At 47.6% G+C, this 23,819-nt stretch overlaps 1 protein-coding gene across 2 annotated transcripts in view; it reads left to right on the top strand.

Annotated features, from left to right (window-relative positions):
- Positions 1–23,819, top strand: part of MYO16 (myosin XVI) — a 611,293-nt gene that overhangs the window by 541,546 nt on the left and 45,928 nt on the right. For both annotated transcript variants that reach the window (XM_060636706.3, XM_060636705.3), the window contains exon 32: positions 3,989–5,035. In XM_060636706.3, coding sequence (XP_060492689.3) covers positions 3,989–5,035 — 1,047 coding nt within the window. The remainder of the gene's footprint in view (positions 1–3,988; positions 5,036–23,819) is intronic.

The following is a 23,819-nucleotide window of genomic DNA, read 5'->3' as shown; positions in this document are numbered from 1 at the left end:
ACGGGGAATACCTGGAGGGATGGGTTTGGATGCCCTTGACCGGAGCGGGGAGTTTGGGAGGCACGAGGCACTTCTGTACGACACCTGGGCATGTGATGTGCCTATAGAATTTAGTCCTATGCCTGGAAATGATTTTTTGTGACTCTTAGGTCCATGTTCTGCAGTCTTGGCTCACCTTCGATTTATAATTCCTGATCCACAAGAGGCATCTTATTTGGGGCTCTCAGCCTGCTTTCTGCTCATAAAATTTTGAGGCACCAGAACTTTCCATTTTGTAACGCCTCTGCTCCTTTCAGTGCATGCTGATACAATTCCCTTAAGAGCTTTGTGAGTTTCTTGTGAGTCGGTTTCTAATCCACTCCACTAGTGAAAAGCCACAGCCACTAACTTTTTTGAGACAATCTCTTCTCTACTCTGGGCTCTCTCCAGGAGTTCTGCGGGGCAAAGCTCTCAATGTTCTTACAAGTCCTGTGGTCTTGCTGCTTTGGAAGGGTGCGTGAGGCCCTAATTTAAATCTTTCTGAGGTCTTAACAAAGGGTCGCAAAGCCATGATCTTGGCCCCATGTTTGTTTTTCCTGGAAACGGCCCAGATTTCGTCTCTGCTTGGAAGTTACTTCTTCACTTGGGAATTATTTGCCATCTGGACCGCCTGGCAGTGAAGAGCCATGTTATTTTCAAGCCCAGAAAGCCCTGGCTCCTTTATAGTTACTAGTTCTTTCTTTAGCTTATGTCTTTACTCTCACATTTTACTAGAGGAAGCTAGAATAATCCAGAAGGCAGTTTTCGCACTCTGCCTGCAACCCTCCTTCACTAGATCACCCACCTCCCAGAGCATGGTTTCTATTTTCCACACCACCACAGGTGACAGTGCTGCTGACCCTTCTGTGGTGGCATAAAAAGGGCTGTGCTTCCTCCAGGTTCTAGAATCTTCTCCCTCCCCTTGAAGCCTCACTAAGAGCACTCTTAAGGATAACCACGCTTCTGCTAACATGCTCTTCAAGGATCCTCCAATTTTCCAAAGCCACTGGCACACTTTTCAAGTAATTTCATAGTAGCACCCTCCAGGTACCGATATCTACATTAGCTTTCTATTGCCATATAACAAACCTCTCCAAAATCCAGTGGCTTAAAATAACAAGCATGATGTTGTTCTCTCTCAGCAGCTGGCTGGGCTCAGCAAAGCCACCTCCTGGTTCTGCCACAGCTGTGGTGAGATGGTGGCTGGTGTGGAATCATCAGAAGACTCAGTTCACTAGATATTTCTGGTGTCTAGGCTGGGGAAACCCAGACAGCTGAGGGCCACAGCGGATGGGGTCCCCCGGTATTTCTTTCATCTCTGTGGCCTCTCCACACATGTGCTTCACAGCAGGGCTGCTCCAGGGTAGACAGATGTCATGCATAAAGATCAGGGCCCCCGAGATGTGTCCCAAGGGTGCAAGAGCCAGACAGAAGCTGTACTGCCCATGATCCAGCCTCAGAAGGCAGGTGGCTTCCCCTTTGTCATAGTTTATTCATCAGGGGCAGGCAGTCACAGAGGGCCTCCTGGCTTCCAGGTTCTGGAAGAGCATGTGGGGTTGAAAATACCACTGAAGCCAGTTTTGGCAAATACAATCTGCCACAAATCCTTTAAATTATTCAAATCTTCGGAACAATTCTGTAATACTAATGTTAAAAATGTGTTTGGTTCATTAGCTTTCTAGAAGCTTATGAGCTGCTGTGTTTTAGCACATTGAAAGCCTTTGGAATAATGCTCATGAATTACGGAGTTATGCATGTTTGGTATTTTCTGCTGTTAAAAGTTGGCTGCTTTGGGGAACCCTGTATAATATTGGCTTACAAAGATGTCCAGTGGGTTGGAAAATTAATTTTGTTCTTTTCCTTTCTCATTTGGATTCCCCCCCCCCCCCGCAATTTGGTCCATGATTACAGTGTGCCAGAGCACGAGCTGGCCACTTTACATATAATATCTCTCCTTTTTATTCCTCTGAGATAGTTACTGACATCATCATTTTGTGTGTGACTCTACTGGAGCTTAGAGAGACTTGCCCATGACCTCCTTCAAGTTCACAGCTGGCACCTTGCCATCCCCCACACACACATACATGTACACACACATGCACGTGCACACACACACACACACACAGTTCTCTGACCACTTATTATGACCTGTTGTTCCTGGTCCTGGCATGTAGCACATTCCAACGTGTGAGCATATTTACTTGTCTGTTTTTACTCTTTGTATTGTCTGCACCTCCCACCAGGGCAGAAGAAGGTAGGGAACATTTTGTCTGTGTTCACAAATGTGTCTCAGTCAGTGCTGCTGGAATGCAGGACAAAACGAATGACTGCAGGAAAAAGAGAACACACCGGGACCTAAATCCACTGTCCATACGTGCATGTGACAGAAAACCTGGCTGCTTTGAACAGCTCAGGAACTCAGCAGAATTAGCTGTCCTTCTATGAAGGATTCCTTCAGAGGAATAAAAGACCACATTAATCAAATAGTTCCAGATTTTTGAGAACTTTTGCTATTTCAGCAACACTTTCTGCAGTTTTTTTAAAATTAACATCTCGGTTTCCAGAGCCATTATAGTGAACAAGAACACGATTACAATGTATAGCAAAAATACGTTTTAAGAAGTTTTTTTTGGAAGTTTTTCATTTCTTTTAGGTTCATTTACTTTTTCTGAGAGAGAGAGAGCGGGCGCACACACACATGCACGCATAAGCAGCAGGGGAGGGGCAGAGAGGAGGGACAGAATCCCAAACAGGCTCCACGCCGTTAGTACAGAGGCAGATGTCAGCCTGGAACTCACAAACTGTGAGAACTCACAAATCTGAAGCAAGATCCAGACGGGTGCTGAACTGACTGAGCCACCCAGGCACCCCTGGAATTTTTAAAAATTAGCCTTTAATAAATGTTGGGGTCATATGTAAATAGTTTTTCTTCTTCTTTCATTGTTTTTCTAAATATCTCCTGTTTCAACAAGAAGTTTCCGCCTCAGGGGGCGGGGCGCCTGGGTGGCTCAGTTGGTTGGGCTTATGACTTGGGCTCAGGTCATGATCTTGCAGTTTGTGGGTTTGAGCCCCGTGTAGGGCTCTGTGCTGACAGCTCAGAGCCCGGAACCTGCTTTGGATTCTGTGTCTCCCTCTCTCTCTCTGCCCCTCACCTGCTCATGCTGTCTTCCCTTGCCCCTCAAAAATAAGTGTTAAAAAAATTTGAAATACTTTAAAAAAATAAGAAGTTTCCATCTTAGACGTTGTTTTTGTTTTTGTGTTTTTACCTTCTTTCTTTCTTTTTTTTTTTTTAAGTGATCTCTAAGCCCAGCGTGGGGCCCAAACCCTGACCCCTGAGATCAAGCGGCCCAGGCTCTTCTTGAGCCAGCCCAGCACCCCCTTCCACTTAGAAGTTCCTAGTGACATGTTGTATCTTGATTCCCGTTAAATATGTGCTTCTGTTAAGGATTCAAATATACTGGTTAATTGTAAAACTCACCCTTGGCATCTTTTTTAGAAAGTCCTTTCTAAGAAAGTGATCTCCCCAGGACATGTTGGTGTTTTGTCGCCCGTGTACCATTCACAAGGAGCCGAGGCCTTTCCTACAGGAAGCATCCATATGCCACTAACTAGCCAAGGTCCCTGCCCGCCCTGGGGAGGGTCGGTTCAGTCCACACTTACTTCACAGCTGTATCAGGCCCCAGGAGTGCAGGCAGAGTATGTTCCAGAAAGCAGATCTGAAAGGCCCTCCCCAGGGCTTCGCCCTTCCCCTGTGCAGGTGGCTGACCATCCCGGGCCACCTCGCTGCCCACCTGACGCCTTCCTCAACCGGTACACTTGGCCTCCAGCTGCAGCGTCTGGATAGGTCTTCTCGCTGGGAGTCCGGGGCTCTGGAGGGCAGAGGGAGGCAGGTGGGGTGCTCGCTGTTGGACCCCGGGGGTAAGGAGGGGGCCTGGCTGACACCTGCGTCCCTCCCCTGTGCCCCCTCCAGCTCTGACCCGGCCCAGGCCGCACAGCGACGACTACAGCACCATGAAGAAGATTCCTCCCCGCAAGCCCAAGCGCAGCCCCAACACCAAGCTCAGCGGCTCCTCCGAGGAGATCGCGGGCGCGCGGCGCAGAGGCGGCCCGAGGTGCGCGCTAGGGGTCCCCGCGCCCCCCGCGCCCCCCGCGCGCGCCCCGCCGGAGCCCGAGTCCGAGCCCGAGCCCGTGTACATAGAGATGCTGGGCCGCGCCGGCAGCCCTGAGCAGGCCGAGGCCGTGTACGAGGAGATGAAGTACTTCGCGCCCCCCGAGGCGTCCGCGTCGCCCCCAGCTCTGCCCAGTGACAGTCGGAACCCCGTCCCCGGGGAGGAGGGCGACAGGGGCTGCCCGGCCGCCGGGTCCTGCAGAGACGCGTGCGACATCCCGGCCCCTTTCCCCAACCTGCTCCCTCACCGCCCCCCGCTCCTGGTGTTCCCCCCGACCCCCGTCACCTGCTCCCCGGCGTCCGACGAGTCGCCCTTGACGCCGCTGGAGGTGAAGAAGCTGCCGGTGCTGGAGACCAACCTCAAGTACCCCGTGCAGGCCGAAGGCTCCAGCCCGCTGTCCCCGCAGCACGCCAGGAACCCCAAGAGCGACGGGGATGGGCTCGCGTCCCCCGGCCCGCCCGCGCCCGGCGGCTCGCCCCCCACGCCGCCGCCTCCCCCCGCGCCCCCGACCCCCCGGCCGCCCACGCACTTCGCCTTCCCCCCGGAGCCCGTGGGTGCCGCGGCCCGAGCGACAGCCGGCCCCGACGCGCCCAGGGCGCACCAGCCGCCCCACTCTGCGCCCGCGGGGGGCGCGTGCAGCTCTCTCCCCAAGGCCCCCTACTCCCCCGGGAGGGCCGCCAGGCCCGAGCACCGCAAGGCCAGCGCCAGCCCGTCCTCCCCGGTGCCCTACAGCCCCCCGAACTGCAGAGCCCTCAGCAGCCCCCTGGACGAGCTGACCAGCCTCTTCAACTCCGGAAGGAGCTTGCTACGCAAGTCGGCGGCCGGGAGGAGAATCAGGGACCCCGAAGGTAGGCGGAGAGGAGAATTGGGGACCCCGGAAGTAGGCGGGGAGGAGAATCGGGGACCCCGGAGGTAGGCGGAGAGGCACCCGCAGGGAGGAGAATCGGGGACCCCGAAAGCAGGCAAAAGAGGAAACCCGCGCGGGGGTGCATAGCACACGGGTGTGCATCTCCGCCTCGGGGCCCGTGTGCCTGCACACGCACACATCCTTGTCTGATGCTTAAACACGGCTTCGGGGGACTGAGTGGCCATTCCGAGCAGATGCCCACTTAAAAACATCTTGTGCAACCAATGTGGTCAAGGGGGTAAGAATATTTCCATTCTGCACATAAAGCCTCGTGATATGAAAATACATAGTGCCAAAACTGGGCCCAGCAAAGTCTAGTGACTTCAACGTGTTAGAGCAAGACTGAGCTTGAGCTGGTGCTCTTTTCTCTAATAATATGCTTCGTGATAACCCAGAAGTGGTGTTTTGTAGCATCACATTGCCGATTCCTGCTGCATTCACAGCTTACCATGAGTGCCCGAGTGTCCTGGGCGGAGGTGACTCCACGTGACCACCTGTCCCTTCACAACCTTAGACTGCATACTGCTCACCTTTGTATTGCTTCGGATGAATGATTTTTCTTGGGTTCGGGTACCACCCCAGGGACATCTTAACGCAGTTCTGTTAACACCTGTATCTTCTCATTGAGTAACTCAGCCTAGAGGGGGGTTTGCACTGACCATCCACTCAGGCGGGCACAACACCTGACCTGAGCCCAAGTCGAAAGTTGGATGTTTAAAGGACTGAGCCACCCAGGCCCCCCCGGGCACAGATTCTCATAATAATCACAACTAATGTATTCATCTTCCAAAAGACATTCTAAGGCTTTTATACAAAACCAAAATATTTCCCAATGTGTTGTATCTTAAGGAAGAAATACATTCATATCTTCTGTCTAAGGAAGTTGTAACAGGTCCCTTTTGTCATAATGCCATTGATACCCACCCCTCCAGGTAAATGGCAAACCATTAACATCCTAGCTTTACAGACTGAGATGGGAAACTTCAAGGTGAAGAGGTTAAATGCCTTCTTCAGGTCAAGTGGAAGGAGTGGGAATAAAATGTGGACATTTTATGGACACGCGAACCTGCTGTGTCTCCAAAAGAAAATATATAAACGTGTTAGCTTTCATCATTTGATTAGGAAAATTACTTTTTTGTTCAGGAAAATTACAAAAACTCTAAAATATTTAGAAAGCAATCTGAGTAAGTGACAAGTAGATCAAGGTAGGAATACTTAGCATATGACTCAATAACTTACTCCCTCTTCATTTTTCAAAAAAAAATATGCGAATTGTTTTGCTAACATTTTAAAGATAGGCCCATTAAAAAATGAAATTATCCTTGTAGGTAGAGGAATGTTTGAATTTCACGAGTCATATATTGTATTCAAAGGAACAAAATGGAATCTAAGAGCAAAGCATTAAAGGAAAAAATTAATATTTGCTTTTAGAACTAAAAGTTAATTAAAACCGCATACAGCTCATTTTACTGGAGTTAGGAATTGGGTGAATTCTTCTTGACTTTATTGACGAAAGTGAAGTGAATGGATTTCTAGACACACTTGGTCTTCTGGAAATCTCTGAGCTGAGGACTCAGCATAGTGAGAGGTATAGTGAGGCCTCCGGCGTGGTGTGTGAATTTGCTAATTACATTTCCCTGCGGTGGCATGAACCAGTATTTGAGAACACGTATCAAAACCTCAAGTATGGGGCGCCTGGGTGGCTCAGTCGGTTAAGTGTCCGACGTCAGCTCAAGTCATGATCTCACGGCTTGTGGGTTTGAGCCCCACGTCAGCCTCTGTGCCGACAGCTCGAAGTCTGGAGCCTGCTCTGGATTCTGTGGTCTCCCTCTCTCTGTCTCTCTCTCTCTCAAAAATAAAAGCATTTAAAAAAATTCAAAAACCTTCAAGTACAACACTGTTAGTGCAAGCCTAAAATTATGAAATATCTATTTTTCTACTGTGTGCTTTTACAAAACACTCTTAATTTGAAAAAAAAAATAGCTTGAGCCATTTACTACTTTCTCATAAACACATGAATTGGCAGCTTCTGTGCAAACACCATAGTTTTCATAACCGAAAACTTAGCAATATGAGACCAGGTCATCCCCCCACACCAGATTCCAGGAGTTCCACCTACACGGTTGAGAACTGGGTAGTTCTCGATGGTCTGTGATGTGGGAAATAGCTTGGCACGTTTGCATGGCATGTCCTCATGGGATCTTACAGGTTATTCTTGCAGAATAAAAGAGACGAAAGATAAGATGCAGAAGAGAAAAGTTTTTCGTGCTGGCACTAATCACTAGAGCTGCTACGTGATGATTAAGGTTTACACAATTTGATCCTGAAGTCAGTAATCCATTTTCTTCTGAATGAATTGAATGGCTGTTATTAATGATTTACTATAGTCTTGGGACTTCTTCCCTTTAAGGTTTTAAATCTTTTCCTTTACCCTCTTTATATTTAAAGATATCCGTATTTTCACCTGAAATGGCTTTCTTACCAAATAATCCAGTGGGTGGCTAATTCGCCCTCCAGGCACCTGAATTAATTACCCTCATCTCTTGCGGTTGTGGTCTGGGGAAATTGTTCCGCCGATTTTGCAGAAGCGTTGGAAATATTCCCCTCGCTTCTGTGGAAAGTGACCTTGAGGAGATTACATTAGTAATCATTAGTACCCCGCTCTGGGCATCTCCAGTTAAAATATCAAGTACAATGAGTCTTGTGTAGTAACGAAGTCCTACCGTGTATAATTCTGCTCCATCACTGCTCCGCAGACTTAGATGTAGGATTTCACAAACATGATCTTCCTCAAAACAGTTCACGTTCTGTTGACTAGTGGGCGTGCGATCTGAGATGTGCAAAGTCACTCAGATGCTAAGAGAGCAGGATGCACATCCAGACGGAAGGGTGGGGGTGGCGATGAGCCCGTAGCCCGAGAGGAATGATATTAGCAGTGAGTGGTTGTAGTGCTTGCCCTGTAGTTACCGTTTTAATAACCCAGTTAATTTTCCGGAGATGAAGAGATGTCTGCTGCTATTATCCCCATTGCACAGATGAGAAACTTAAGGCACAGAGAGGAACCCCCTTGCCCTGCGCCCATCCATCTGGGAGACAGACGTCGACATGCCTTGAGCACACAACGATTCTGCCCCCTCCCCAACCCCCCATCATCCGCCAGGGCAATTCTCTTACCTACCTCTTGTCTTTAAGACAAGGTTTTGAAAGTTCACATTTGCTTACCTGAGGCGCAGCAGGGGGGAGCCATATGGTTGGGGTAGAGAAAGGGGTTACGTAAATTTAAAAATGCCAAACATGCACTTTACGGCTATTGGGGTGTATATACAATTTTGGAATACCATATGTGGGCCACTTGGCCCTTGACGTTGAGAAAAACTGGATTTTAATTATCTGTGCCTTTCTATACGCAATTATCCCATTTGGTCCCAAAATGTTTCCATCTGATGTCATAATATGACTAATATTATTATGCCAATTATTTCTAGTTGCTCAGTTTCAAAAATTATGAGACCAAATTCAAATGAAGGGAGAGAGTCATCGGCTGGTGTAGGCCACTAGGGTGCTCCATTGCGCCAAATGGTGTCCAGCGTCTACTTGGGTTTATTTTAGAACATGAAATAAAGTCAGCACGCTGTTCTCTCCACCCATTGAAAAGACCAGGATGATAGGAGTTGGGCAAAAATGTAGCATATCTGGAGAAGAAAGGAGGAGAGCCAGGCTGAATAAGGAAGGGTCCGATCTGCAGAATGTTCTTACAAAAATTGTTTTATTACTTTTGATATAGTGCATCCATAGTTTATAAGATATAAATAGGTAGTCAAAAATGATGTAAAGAACAACAAAAACTGTACCTCTCTTTGCATATAGTCGGTGTTTATTAAATACCTATTTGGTGAAAAGCCTCCCTGAAAAAAAGCAGCCCTCGAGGCAGTTTTACTTAAAAAGAATCACCTAAGCCAAATGGAAATTCTTGTTCATCTCAAATACTTTATTTTCCTGCAGGAACATTCTGAGTAAAGAGTATTTTGAGTTTTCCGATCAGAGTGTTAGCTGAATTTTCACCGTTTAATATATTATCCCATTGGGCCATTTGTTTGAAAAGGAGTTCTTTTTAAAGTTGGCCGTATGGAAGGCATCAAGCATATGCAAAAGCAGAGGGAACAGATTAATGGAATCTCTCCACGGCCAGTCTCGCTTCGTCTCTAATCCCGCCCGGGGCCCCTCCACCCCTACTGGATGATTTTGAAGTGCATTCCAATGTCAAATCAATTTATCAATAAATATTTATAAATATTTTATTATTGAAGTCCTTTAGAAAAACTAAAAGATTTATTCTAGAAAGTGCTTTAGAAAAAAAAGAAAGATGTATTCTTAAATCACTTTAATTAGTACGGACCACTTCGTCCACTTCAGCCTTCACAAACATGATCCACTGCTCCTAAGAGTAAGAGAAACCTGCTTCCGGAAAGCATGGCATCAGTTTTCATGACAGAGACAGAACAATTCTCTGGGGTTAGATTTCCACCGAAAATACACTACTGGCCTGTGAGATCTTCCCCAGGAGCTTCGAGGGAAACCCCTGAGATGGGCAGCTGGCTCAGGGAGCCCCTTCTACTACCACACACACACACACACACACACACACACACATGTGGATCTCTAAATATTATACCCAGACTAAGGGTGAAAGACCAACGTTCCAAAAGACAAGCTACAGGTGCTTCTGAAATCAATATTTTATGAGGTTTCGATGCTTCTATGCCACGTTAGGGACAGCTACTCAGTCATTGTTTAGTAACAAGAAGAATGTTTTGAAATCACAGAAATGTCGTGCACTTCCTGGCAGAGATCTGTGACTTGCTCGAGGACAGTGTCTGTGAGCTGCCATTTGGGGACACTTTCTTCATTTCATCTCTGACGCATTCTGGTGAGATCACAGCACAAGAAATGGGTGCGCCTTATGCATGTCTCTGCCTCCCGTGACGGGATGCAGGGCTTGGCCTCCCCTAGGCTTCCTGCCTCTACGCAGACACTTCTAGCACAGTCCAGTGCAGGGCCATTCGCCTTCCTCCCTCCCTGCACGCTTTCTCTCTGTGGTGACTTCCTGGGGGCAGGGGAGTGGCCTGAGGCATCCTGACAGCCATGAAGGGCGTGGACAGACAGGCACATAGTTTACTGATGCCTTGCTGTCTGCCTTCCTGCATCACGTAAGAGCCTCCTTCCCGTGAAACAAGGCATTCCTCCGTGTTCTGGAACCATCTGGAGTTAACACTAAATGTCCCTGATTTTCCAAATGAGTAAGTCCTTTGGAAAGATGAGCTTAGCATCCCCAAGAAGCGAGTGGATATTAGGCGAGGAAGAGCCATCTAGGTTTCTCCCAGTGCCGGGGAGCCAAGCTTTGACATAAGAAGAAGATCCCTCTCTGGGAGAAAAGGATGTTTTTCACCAAGTTCTTGGCCCTTCTGCAGGAACAGGTGGCCTCTGTGTTTGGGACATGTTTGTAGTGTTTCTAATTTCCTGGATAATACTTGGTTCACCTCTGCTTAAAAATGAGCTTTCAGTGTTAATAAATTGGTCAGCAGCCAACTCACCTGTGTGACGAGCACAGAGCAGTTTGTCCTCTGTATCAATTGTACACTTTTTAAAAAGCCTGATGTGTGTTGTGAATGGCTGTGACATTCTTCGCACCATTTAGAGCACCTTCTCTTTATAAATGCCCGAGAATTCACACAGGGAAATTGTGCAACCGGGGGCCCGTAAGGGACTTGCATTAACTTGTAGAGCTAATTCCCTAACCCATTTACTTAATGCAAGTACAGGGCTTGCTACGGGGAGTCAAGAAATGGAGAAATCCGGCCCCTGCCCTCTCACCAACTGTCGGAGGCAGCCAGGCCCATCCAATTCAGTGAGTCAAAGTCTAGGAGAAGAGAGAGGCTTTAGCCTGAAGGTCATAAACCATGGGTGGGTCATTAACTGAGCTCCCAGTGGCCCGTGAGCCCCAGGGTTGTGCTCGTACCTTGTTGGTGGAGAGAGGTCCTGGACCTCCTCAGATTCTCACGACACGTCGCACGATGTGCTTGGTGAGTGGCTGCCGGAGAGGGTGCGAGAGCCTCACCCCAGGGCTGCCCTGCGAACAGGGAGAGTGGTACCCAGCCCGGAGAGGATGGGGCCATCCAGGTGCACAAGTGGGGGAGTAGGCATGGCAGCCAGGGGGCCCGCTGTGTGAGGAGACACGTGAGCCTGGGGTACATGGTCCCATCAGAGCGTAGTCGTGAAGGGCAAAGAATGTACAGAGATGGAACAGCAAGCACTAGTCGCCTTGCCTGGGATGAAGGCAGGATGAGCTTTCCACCTGGAAGTTGTGTGACAAGGTCCTGAACGGTCTCCATCATCTCTCTTGGTCACGTGGCAGTTCAGCAGGAACGCTTAGGACCTTCCCCACAAGAGTGCAAAGAGCCAGGGGAGGGAAAGGAACCAGACGGATAATAGCAGTTCTAGGTATGGGCATGTGACCTCGTATAACTGGAAATACTCAGAAATGCTGTGGAACATCTGTTAATGGTATTCTGCTAATAATATTAATAGCCAATGTTTGTGGACGGTTCTTTCCTGTTGCCCCGAGCACGCACAGTCTCTTCTGTCCCCAGATCCTCAGCCCTGTGTGAGGCCAGTGAAGCAGGTGTCAGCATTCCCCTCTGCTAATGAGCAATCCGAGACCTGGAGGAATTAAGTGATTCTCCCATAATCACAGGAACTAACGGGCCCCAGAGTCAGGAATCAAACAAGGCTCCTTTCTCCAAAACCAGGGAGAGATTTCTATTTCTGTTCTGTGAGGCCATTGTCAGCCTCGAAAACCAATTGAGATTTTGAAAAGATGTGGAGTCCCCGTCCGAGAGGATAATTACTTTCGAAAGTTACACAGGAACTCATGACCAGGAAAAGAGACGGGAATACTTTTCCTTTCCGGTGATTTTTTTTCAGCTGCCCCCATGATTGGGATAGGAGAAAGACACCCAGAAAAGCCTCCATCACTCGCCTCTTGGTGCCGTTCTAGACAAAAGAAATGAAAACAAGCAGCAGCAATTCAGTAGTTTCTGAATTATGGCAACCTAGAAACAGGTGAAGGTAATGGCCGGAAGTTAGAAATAGGTCTGGACAAAAATCTAGCGTCAGGCTTCCATTCAGGGCTCCTCAGTAAGGATTTGTTGGGGAAATATTAAGCTCACAGATCTCACAGCCATGGTATGCTCACTAGACCGTGGTGTTTCGTTATCCTTTGAAACCCGGTAGCAAAACCAAGAAGAGAGGTGTGGCAATTAAATATGTAGATCAACCCAATCAAGAAGTTACCTTTGAGTAGTGGGAATCATGGGAAATTACATGAACATATTGGCTGTGGGTCTGTAGCCACCAGTCTTCCCAGAGACATGTATCTTGCATGAATAGCTCGTCACTTCTGCAATGAGCCAAAGGCAGCTGAGCAGCCATCACCACTGGGATGTTCTGTGATGCACTGTCAGCGGGAGAAGAATCTATTGTACCTGGAATTCTGAAGAAAAAAAAAAAAAAAAGAGGTCGTCTTTTCAGAAGTGGATTATCTTTCATAACCAGTAAATATTTTTCATGCTATCAACCCGTTAAAGCAAGCAGCTATTGTGAATTGTGGGTCTCTCTACTGGATTGTGAATTAAACTCCCACTGGGGGCTCCAAAGAGAAGCCCAGGGCTTTATCTTCGGAGGCTCTCAGCAGCTCTCCTTAAGCAAGTTAATAAAGACCTTCCTGACAATCTGCATCTCATTATTGCCACATAATACAACATCCTGGGGTTTTCTTCCTTCTGTGAAGAAATGCTTAAAAGCAACACGGTGCATGGAATGTTTTCCTAAAGACGGGCTGGATCGGTGCCATGGTCTCTCTCTCCTTAAGAGTGTTGGCAGAGGAAAACCTATTTCTTAATTGCCTACCAGCGTTCAGGTCCTTTATGCCGACTTGAATCATTTTTATGATTAATCCTCAGATTAGCCTAGAAAATCTCACACTACCTGAAAGCCGGCTCTATCCAATATCACTTTATCCAGCGCTCGGTTCCATGGATCCACAACGGTCATCTGGCATCCGCTGTGTGCGAAGCTTCACGGGGTGCTTTCTGCTCTGGCTTTACTTCCATCTTTTTTCTGGTTTCTCCTTGAAATCTGTAACGTTCGTACCCGTCCTCTGTACATTTGCAATCACTGGCCTATTGCAGTCACACATGGTAATTGTAATAAGACAGTAAACAACAATCTCGTTTCTTTTGGTCCGCACTCAGGTGACTGGGTCCTCAAGGATGCAGGGCCCAGACAATGGCAGGCATGGGCTGGATCTGACATTACACAGCTTTACAGTAAAACCCGCCCTGTACCATGATGCCTGAGAATTGGTGCATTCCCCGGAATTGCTGAGAAACCTACAAAACAGCTTCCTCACACCCAAAAGTCTAGCTCATCACCAAACCTAATTTTGCCAAGGAAAGTTTCCTTTTAAAGAATCAGAGAACTGACGTATACACAGTGGGTACGTGAGAGAATTTCCCAGGCAAATGTGCATGTTTTGGATTTTGGTCTTACTATTCTTTGATGTGGAAAGATGGACAATCCAGGAAGAAGTAAGTCTGAGAGAGAAGATGGAGACAAAGCATCGGGGGAAAACTAGGATCCCCAAAAAGGCATTTCCACGCTACCAGAAAGTGAAGCTGAGCTCCCAGCTTTTAAATTACCTTCTGACGTCACGCCAGATCCATTCACTGGAGCTACATTTACTTGATCTTGTTCTCAGGTGAGATCACTGGTTGGATGGAGGCAGGCTGGTTTTCGCAGCAGAATGGAGGGGACGCAGCAATGTGCAAACAACTGCTGTGATATGGGGGAGCCCCCTCCCACATCCTTTCTTAGGTACTCAGCCAGCGCCCAGCCCCAAGACACTGTGCAGCAAAAGAGTATTTTTTAATGTATTTTATTTTCATGAGAATTGCATTGACTCTGTTTCGTCTCCTGGTATTTCTGTACCTTTACATATATCCGGTGATGGAGTCCTTCTCAGATTTTTTAATGGATAAATTGCTTTCAAAATAACGACTGCAATCCTTAAGGAAAAAAATATTCTACGATGCTCCATTTCCCAGACGTTGGCTCGCCTTCCGGTGTTACCATGCTGTTCGAGCGCCTTCTGGCCACCCCTCGTGTCCACATAAACCTTAGCCCAACTAGAGGCTGATTGAATCACTTATGTGTCATACAAGACAGTAAAACTCTAATTGTTAACATGAATTTCACTGGTGCAGTTGTGATGTGCAGGGGTCTCCGTTCGGTTACCGATCCTTGAAATCGTGCCTAATTTACAGAGACTAAAGAGCAGCACAACACAAGAGGCTCTGGGCTTATGTATGGTGATGAGGGATCATAAAAATGTCTTTTTAATCTGATGATCGTTAGAAAACCCAGTGATGTGGTCCAGCTGCTAGTCAGAGAGCATTTTCATTGCTGTGAGGATTGAATCCATCCTAGGAACCCTTTGTAATGATTTTAGGAGAAATGTCCTTTTTTTTTTTTTTTTTTTTAATTCAGGTAACAAAATAATTCTATGACATGGCCCCAAAACACGTAGTTCTTTTCAGGCCCCCCCCCAAAAAAAAAAAATTAGACACTAACACCGGGCAAAATTATTAAACTGGCAATGATATTTTGTATTGCCATTTGCCCCAAGTTTTGTTCATTTATTTAAAAAATGCATTGAGGATCTGTTTTGTGTCAGGCATTGTGCTAAGTTGTATGGATTGTTCAGGTCAAATGTGGGGACTGTTCAGAAGCAGCAGACAGCAGGGAAACATGAAAAATCCAATGGATCCAGGCAGTGGGAAACGGTTTGTGTGAAAACACCATTTGGGTGTCACAGAACGCCGCTTCCCCTCCATGCGTGTGCAATGCAGCATTTTCATTCAGTTCATTCCATTCTTCTTCATCTTTAGGTGCTTACCACGACCCATTAAGTTGATTCCCCAACCTGTAAATATGTCTTTTGGAGCCCTGGTCTAGAAAGTGGGGTTTATACGGAGGGACAGGAGTGGTGGGGGGGAGGTGTTAGACCAAACATGAGGAGAGGTAGCTCCAGGACAGGTGGACCCCAGCCCTCATGCTAGGGGCCAGTGTGTGCTCTGTCACACACTATGGTCATAGGGTTTTATACAAGGGCATGGTGACATGGTCAAGTTAAGTTTGGGGGTACCTACACGAGGCCGTGTGGGTAGGATAGATGTCTCTCTCTCTCTGATTTCTCTACATTCATGTAAATGTAAACATATAACTTTAGCAAGGATTCATGAGAAATGCTTAGTTGTGGGGCATGCGGAAAGGGGATCCCACCTGCCAACCGGCCATTGGGTGGTTTCTTCCTGCTGTCCTGGAAGAAAGGAGAACCCATTTGAGACACAGGGGCAGCCTTGCCCTACAGGGTCCCAGTGTCCTCCCGCTGAGTAACTGACATCTACACTCTGACATGTCATTGCGGCTGCTCAAGGGAAATCCAAGCACAGGAGCACATGATTTTAGAGGCCTAAGGAATTAGCAATGCCAACCAGCCAATGTGGGCAGGTGGGGCTGTTCCTCAAGAGATGAGCACGGTGCCACGTTGCTGTTGTTGAAACATCGAAGTATCTCCCTACCAGTTGGAAGTGACTGTCGTTCAGGGCCTGTGGGGTCCCCAAGCCCAGCACCCGCCCCATCCCGCCTTGGGTGTCCTGGCCCCAGGCCTGTCCAGTTTCTTCTCGGTTAGATGTTGACACAACGGGCTTGAGGTAAATGGTTTGTGCTTATTCGGTTGGTGTTGGCCCGTGCCCTTTGGGTTTAAATAGTTGAGGTGGGCAAATTTTGTGATTACTCCTGAACAAGGAGTTTGAAAAGACTCAGCATACATCACTGCGATTTTTTTTTTAACTCTTGCTGATTTTACTGGTTCTCTCTCACCTGCCGCAGTCACACGGTTGAAATTAATGTCCGCAAGTAGAGAGCTCTCCTGTCCGGAATGACAGGCATATGGATCAGTAAACCTCTAGTCATGCTTAAGTCTATGTGATGGAGATCGGGGCTGGCTGGAGGGCTCGAAACATCAGGGTAGGACTGGAATGTGAACCAATGTCCCTGAAATGGAGGAACATAGATTATATTATTCTTAAGGACCAAAGCTGTTATCCTTTTTTTTATGTATATGAACTTCTTTTTAATGCTTATTTATTTATTTTGAGAGAGAGATAGAGAGCAAGTGGGGAACGGGCAGAGAAAGAGAGAGACAGAGAATCCCAAGAAGACTCCGTGCTTTCAGCACAGAGCCCGACGCAGGGCTCCATCCCACAAACCGTGAGATCATGACCTGAGCCCAGATCAAGAGTTGGACGCTTAACCTACTGAGCCACCTGGGCGCCCCCAAAGTAGTTATTCTTAAAGCAGATTATCTATTAAAGATCCAAGAAGGGCTCTATTACTAGCTACATATAAAAGCGAGCAAATACCAGGAGACAACATAGACTCCATACAGTTCTCACAAAAATTAAATAAATGCCCTCCGAGGTTCTATCAGATCCAGGGATGGGCATTGACGTAGGAAAGGATGCGTGTGCTGGTAGAAGGGCATGGGACTCCTCTGTGTACCATCACACGATGCCCCACGGGTGTCCCAAATACCACATGTTCCTGATAAAAGAGCAGAATATTATCCTCCTCGCCTTGGAAAGTGAGGGGGACCCATTTCCCTAAACCAAAGCGCCCCCCCTGCCAGGGCCCACAGAGCTGCATTCCATGACTCCTGGATTTACATTACCACCTGGCACTTGGGAAATGTAAAAATAACAGCAATATAAATAACCGCATGACCTATGAAATTACACATGAGGAATGGGTCTCCGGGCCAGGCCAGCGTGTTGTTTAGATGTTGCATATTCAGCTAATTATAGGAGAGGCGAGCTACCCAAGCACACGGAAAGGGAAGGGATTGGCGTGATTTGTTTCCCATTATGGCAGGGACAGAATGGATAGATGGGCACAAAAGGATCCAGCTAGTTAAATTTAAAGGAAAATTGGCACGACATAATTTTCTGTGCATTTCTGGGTTCTAAAAGCCCTATTTATACCCACAGGCATTTTTTAGCTTTACTATTCTTCCCCGGCTCAGCACATATGTTGTTGAAGATACCACTCTATTTCCTGACTCAGTTGGTGTTTTCTAGTGCAACCCCCTCCTTGCACTTAGCAGGGGAGAGGGTGGCAGGAGTTCGGAGCGGGGGACGAGGAAGCATTGCCGTTCCAACCTACTTAGCCTGGAGGGTCAGTGTCTGTGGCACTTGCTGGCACAGAAGAATGCTTAAAACATAAGTTCAAGGGGGGATTTTGATCTACTCAAGAACAGCGATTTCATAAGGGTTGTTAAAGAGTAGGAAGGTGCACTGGGGGCCGGAGTTAGCCTTTTAAGATCAGTAGCGTCGGGAAATTATGTTTTCTCAACCCACGCAGCCTTTGCAACTGCTACAGTGCTCTATTTTTTGTTTTCTGTTTTCCTAAGCAATCAAGTTCCTATGGAAATACAACTGGATTGTGGGACGCAGGTGCGTCCCAAGGGTAATCGCATGGGAGTCCGGTTTTCCGTCTCCAGTGCCCTGATACTGTTAGACCCTGCAGCCCTCCCTTGGCACCCTTTTGCAAATATGAGCAAAGGGGCGATAAAGTCAGATTCACATGGCTTAGGGTCCGTTACACCTGTGCTGTACAAAAGCTATAGAGACTGAGCGTGCACCCCTCAGTGTGAGCAGACACACCCCCTGTAGGGAAGACCCCAGTCTGCATACATCTCACGTCTCGTTACGCAAGCCTGCACATGAGGTCTGTCTGCTTATTTGAGGTTAGGATCAGACGCTGTCTGTGGGAATCCTTACACTTGACATTTGTCTTTCTCTGAGGCAATAAGCCATATGTTTGGGTTGTGCTATCGTGTATTTTTTTTTTTTTGTTTTTTTAGAGTTTAATTCACTTCCTAGAAACTTGTTATAGCAGAACGCAGGGCAATTTGGGAGTGCTAAACCCTTATTTGTATTTCTTCCTCTAAGATTTTAGAAAAATCAGAGGCGTAAAAGACATTGTTCCTTGTAATACAAACTAGATGCCGACTTGGGCTAAGTGATCCCATCCAAATTTAATTACACACCATCTATGTGTATCTGTAAGCACAGTCCAGCCGTAACTCCTAAATTTTAGGAACGAGAACTCGAGAAGTAGCAGGACTATGCCAGCCACGTCTCTCGCCGTTTGTACCTTTCCTTAATGCCAAAGAGGAAAAAGCAAGCACATTCCCTTTGCGCATAGCCTTTCTAGAAGAGGAATTTTCCTATAGAGTTGCGGAATGAATCCCAGCCAGCATGAGTAATGAGTTGAAAATGTATTTTCACATTTTTTCTGCCTTGCATAGCACTCTCGGTATTAAATCAGTCAAACGGCTATAGTTTGTTTTTCTCTCCTGCGTTACTGAAACCTGGATCCTGTCTCCTATGTTTCCAAAATACACTCTAAAATTATCTCGAGTTCAGGTAACTAAGAACGAAATGACGTGCTTAGCATTCATCTTAAAGAAACACACCGTGGCTCATTCCTTACTTGTTCTGTATGACCTTTCAGTGGCATGGGTGCCCTCAGCCCCCCTTTGTCCCTCCGCCCTGTCTCCCAGCCCACACCTGCCTGCTTGAGTCCACCGTCACTGGGCCTCACCTTCTGCTGCCCATCGGCGGGGGGTGGCATCGCTCTCCTGCAAGAGACCCTCCCTGCTGAGGATGCTGGAGTCTCTCCCACACACAGTCTTCTCAGTCCTAATAAATGCTCTGCTTCAAATCATTGCCACTCTGTTTAGGCCTTGGGCATGTGGCTGTCCCTTGAAGGACGACGTGCACAGCCCCAGACTTGTCCTGTGTCCACTCACCTCGGCTGGTGCTGACTTCCTGAGGTCCCTCAGCTCCAAGGGACCTGTAACTCGGACCTCCCTGCCCAACCGGTCCTTCTGACCCTGCCCAAGCCTAAATGCTCTGTGCTCTTCTCTGAACTTTCCTCCAGCCTCATCCAGCTGGACACATTTTTGCTAGATCAATAACATTTAAAAATTACAGTCTTGGGGCACCTGGATGGCTCAGTCCATTGACGGTCCGACTCTCAATTTCGGCTCCAGTCATGATCCCAGGGTCATGGGATCAAGCCTGGTGTTGGGCTCTGTGCTGAGTGTGGAGACAGCTTAAGATTCTCTCTTCCTCCCTCTGCCCCTCCCCCCCCCAATACAGTCTTTATGTTATGCCCTTCCTTACCTAAGAACGTGCTAGACCCCACTCTGGTGACGGTGCGTAAGTTGCAAACTTATGCCCACTTCTCTCTGCCCTTCCCCTCTCCTCTCTCTTCTCTCCTCCCTCCTCTCCTTTCCCCTCATCTGTGGGCAGAAAGGCTTTCCAGACAGTCATTTTTTCCAGACATTGAAGATTATACCATGGTGGGGGACAGGTGTGGAAGTGTCTTTAAGAAAAAAAATAAAAATGATGGGGCACCTGGTGGCTCAGTTGGTTGAGTGTCTGACTTCAGCTCAGGTCACGATCTCACAGTTGAAGAGTTCGAGCCCCGCTTCGGGCTCTGTGCTGACGGCTCGGAGCCTGGAGCCTGCTTTGGATTCTGTGTCTCCCTCTCTCTCTGCCCCTCCCCCGATCACGCTCTGTCTCTCTCTCTCTCTCTCAAAAATAAATAAGCACTAAAAATTTTTTTAAAAAGAAAAAGAATAAAAATGACAACAATTTAGGGAGTGAATTGAAGGTTTATTTAAAATGAGGAAATAAAGCAAAGCTGTCTCATGCAAGCGATAACTACATGCATTGACCGACTGACCCTTGGGTTTCTGACTTGGCCTTTGCAAGTGAGTGTGAGTCTGGGACCCTTACGGCCGAGACTCCTGGTCAACCCCCCTCTGCCCCTGTCCAGGCACCAAGATTCCAGAGCCAATATCTGTCACACTCCTTGCAGTTCTCTGACATTAAAGTTCCTAAAACCATGTAAACTAAGGTCTTAAAAACCTGACCACGCATAAACCTTGCTGATTGGTAGCACAGTAGTGGAAACCTGAATGCTTACTGTGGGTCAGGAACAGATTTCAAAGATCCCAAAGCCCTTTCCTCCACTCAAGTTAACAAGCAGGTGGAAAACAACCAGCTCTGGCCCTTTGAATATGGAGAAAACGTCCCCCTCGCACAACGTGAAATTTTCTTCACCTCGTAATTTTAAATAAGTAGAGATTGGAACTCAAACGTGTAAAAACAGTGGAAGTCTTTTCACGATTCCAGTAATCTCTTATGAACGAGGAGAAACTGTTCCTGACTTTTCTCCCTCATCGTTCACATGAATTCTTCAGCCAGTAACTTCGTCAGTTCTTCCAATTACACAACACGTAGTTTCCTTTTAGAAAACAAAGTCTCTATAGCAATTTTGTCATAGCAATTCGTTTATTCTTTATTCTATTTTTTCTTTCTTTTTTAAAAAAAAAATTAACGTTTATTTATTTTGAGAGACAGAGTGCGAGCAGGGGAGGGGCAGAGAGAGAGGGAGGGAGACACAGAATCTGAAGCAGGCTCCAGGCTCCGAGCCATCAGCACAGAGCCCAACGCAGGGCTCGAACCCACGAACCGTGAGATCACAACCTGAGCCAAAGTCAGACACTTACCTGTCTGAGCCACCCAGGCGTCCCATCTATTTTTTCTTTCTTTCAGCAAATATTTTATCGAGCACCTACTCTGTGCCCGTACTTGCACTCCACAAGTGGCAGGCGGAAAACAAATGAAGGGAGTGGAATGTGCCTGCCGTGAGAAGGACCACCCAGGGCACTAAAGCTGGGAGTAAGGAAAGAAACTGACCTGAGGCGGAGAGAGGTGCTATCTTCTAGAAGGTGGTCCAGAAAGCCTGTCTGCTCAGGGCAGATTTGAGCAGAGCCTAAGCTACACACAGAGCTCCGTCCATGCTCTCTCCGGACAGGGGGATGCGTTAGCGGAGGGGCCCCAGGCCTAAGTGGCAAGGACGTAGTTGGAAATGAGGTCCAGGATGAGCCGGGAATCAGGTGGTGGATGGTCTCAGCCACAGGAAGCCTTTGGATCTCAATCTAAATGAAATAAGAAATGAGTGGAGAGACTCGACTGGGCAAATGGCACCGTCTGACCTAGGCTTCTCAGCCTCAGCCCCACGGACATCCTGGGCAGGACCATTCCTCACCGCGGGGGTGGGCTGGCTGGCTGTGCATTGCTGGGGGCGTTGCAGCATCGCTGACCTCTACCCACTAGATACCAGCAGCCACCCCCTCCTCCAGTGTGAGGACTAGAAACGTCTCCAGACACTGCCACGTGTCTCCTGGTGGGCAATATCACCTTCTCTTGAAACCCAGTGTTCAAAGGATCACACCCACCCAGTGTGATATTTTCATTACATAAAAACGAACACAGCAAAACTGAATTTTTGTTTTCTGAGATTTGCTAGAACTCTCCCCCTAGATTAAGATTCAACTCAACTGTGTCCACGTTGCATGCTTGTGTTTAACAATCGTATCCCACTGGAAAGGCCAAGGCTTTATCTTTGAGTCAGATCCCAGGGTGATTCATTTCTCCCGTACCTGTAACAACAGCACCAGGCAGGGGTCACAGAGCAGTTCTGTTTACAGGCTGGGAGAAAACAGCACAGGTATTCAAATTAACTCGTGTGGTGAAGCAGCCAACCAGAGGTGCCACTGAATTGTATAAACCACTGATTACACAACACGCGCAGATACAAAAGTGATTCAGACATACCTCGAATCGTTATACAGGATTTTACAGCACACACTCCTGTATTTGTTTGCTTAGATTTCCTGAGAGTCTCAGATATTTTCTTTTGCTGTGACTGTGACCGCCTTTTCCTCACCCTCGAAACCCCAGCGGCCACCGCTTGGAGGCGTGAACAGGCTTCGCGGCTTGGTTTGCTCTGGATGATTCCTCTTAGAATTCTCCATAAAGGATGCACTCGTATTTGCACAATTATAAGTAAGGCTTCTCCAGGCTTCATGCCGCTGTCCTCTTGATTTTTCGCTGCTGGAGTTCCTTCACTGCCTAAGTGCAGGGTCCAGGCACACTCTCCATGAGGAATGTTGTAATCACTCGTGTACCGAACTGCCCCTTTACAGCAAAATCAAAGTGTTGAGCGTTTCTGCGTTTGACCCTCACTGTAGTTGAATCAGGCATTAACAAGTTGGGGCACAGACGCCTTTGCGTGTTTGGATTTAACTTGGAGCAAAGGCGTTTATGAGCAGAGGCTGACACAGAATTTAGTAAGCCAAGAACCATCCCCGCAATTAATATTAATGAATATTGGATAACGCCAAAGTGGAGACGTCTATATCGATGTTGCAACTCTTTCAGTGGCTGGAATATAATGCTTACCCTACGGTTCCCAGTTCATTACCACCGAGGCACGGTGATCCAATAAAGCCACAGGAAAACAGCTGCCTTATCCTTTCGATCAGCAAATGAAATGATGGAAGACTTTGCATAGAAGGGCCAAGCGGAGGAGTAAATGTGGGGGTGGATGGTGGAGCTGGCCCGCCCCGGTCTGAACCCGGCTGCAACACCTACTAATTGAGAAAGGTTTGCGTGTGGGTAACCTCCCCAAACCTCAGTGAGCTCATCTTGAAAACGGGCGTGGAAGAGACAGCTGCTCAGAATCAGAAAAACCAGATGTCACCTCTAGCAGAGCGGTGTCCCAGCATAAACCCCCAGGCCACGTTAATTCTTGTCAGAGCAAAGTGAATGATCACCATCAGATTGGCCGTGAGCGCTTGCCTTTTACATGAAGAAGGACTTAAATCCTCTTTCCAGTCCAAAGCCATCCTTGGGTAGACATATGCTTTTAAGGTAAAACTATAAAGAAAATTTTAGTGGGTCGTGTAAGGATCCCAGCCTCACGTGTAGGACAAATTTAAAATCAGTCCTTGGCTACAGTTTAACCTGATTGGAAATATTTTTAAAACACTCATAGCAAAATGGGAGGTGTTGACTACAAATACGTGGCTTGTTTACGAGCTGGGAATCAGTTATGAGGGAAACTAGCATTGAGCGTTGGTACCAAGAGTGTAAGCAGTATCTTGGAGGGTTGAGTTTTGTCCTGCCAGATGGAAGGGGACTGTCCCGAGTTACCCAGTGAGGGGCTTTCTGGCTCACACCCTTCGTAAGCTCCTTCCTGCAGTGGCCTCCCAGGCCCCGGGCCATATGCATGTCCCCGGTCCCACCTGCCCCTTCCTTCCACATGCCCAACCCATTAGGACCCTACAACCTGGTTCCTGCCTTACGTGTTCATACGTGAGGGACATCGTCTTTCTCCACAGTCACTTCTTTCCCTCCCTCTCTGAGCCCCAGTGTGACCCCCTAAATATGCTTCCCTGACCAAACTGCCTGACACGGTGACTCTCACCCCCGCTGCCCTTCAGCTTTGTACCCAGCCTAGAGGCTACCACTTTTAATGATCTGCTCGTTTGTTTACTTCTTGGTTGTCCTACTGGGAGGTGAGCATCATAATCGCATCTGGAGCATCCGAAGAGTGTCACCTAGTAGGCATTCAGCAGGCAAGTGAATTAAATAATGAAAAAAAAAAATAGCTTGAAGAGAGGCAGA

Source organism: Panthera onca, chromosome A1 (assembly GCF_046562875.1).
Source record: "Panthera onca isolate mPanOnc1 chromosome A1, mPanOnc1 haplotype 2, whole genome shotgun sequence".
Lineage (NCBI taxonomy): Eukaryota > Metazoa > Chordata > Mammalia > Carnivora > Felidae > Panthera > Panthera onca.
Note: the sequence above shows the minus strand (reverse complement) of the source record. Positions and strands in the feature narration are given on the sequence as shown.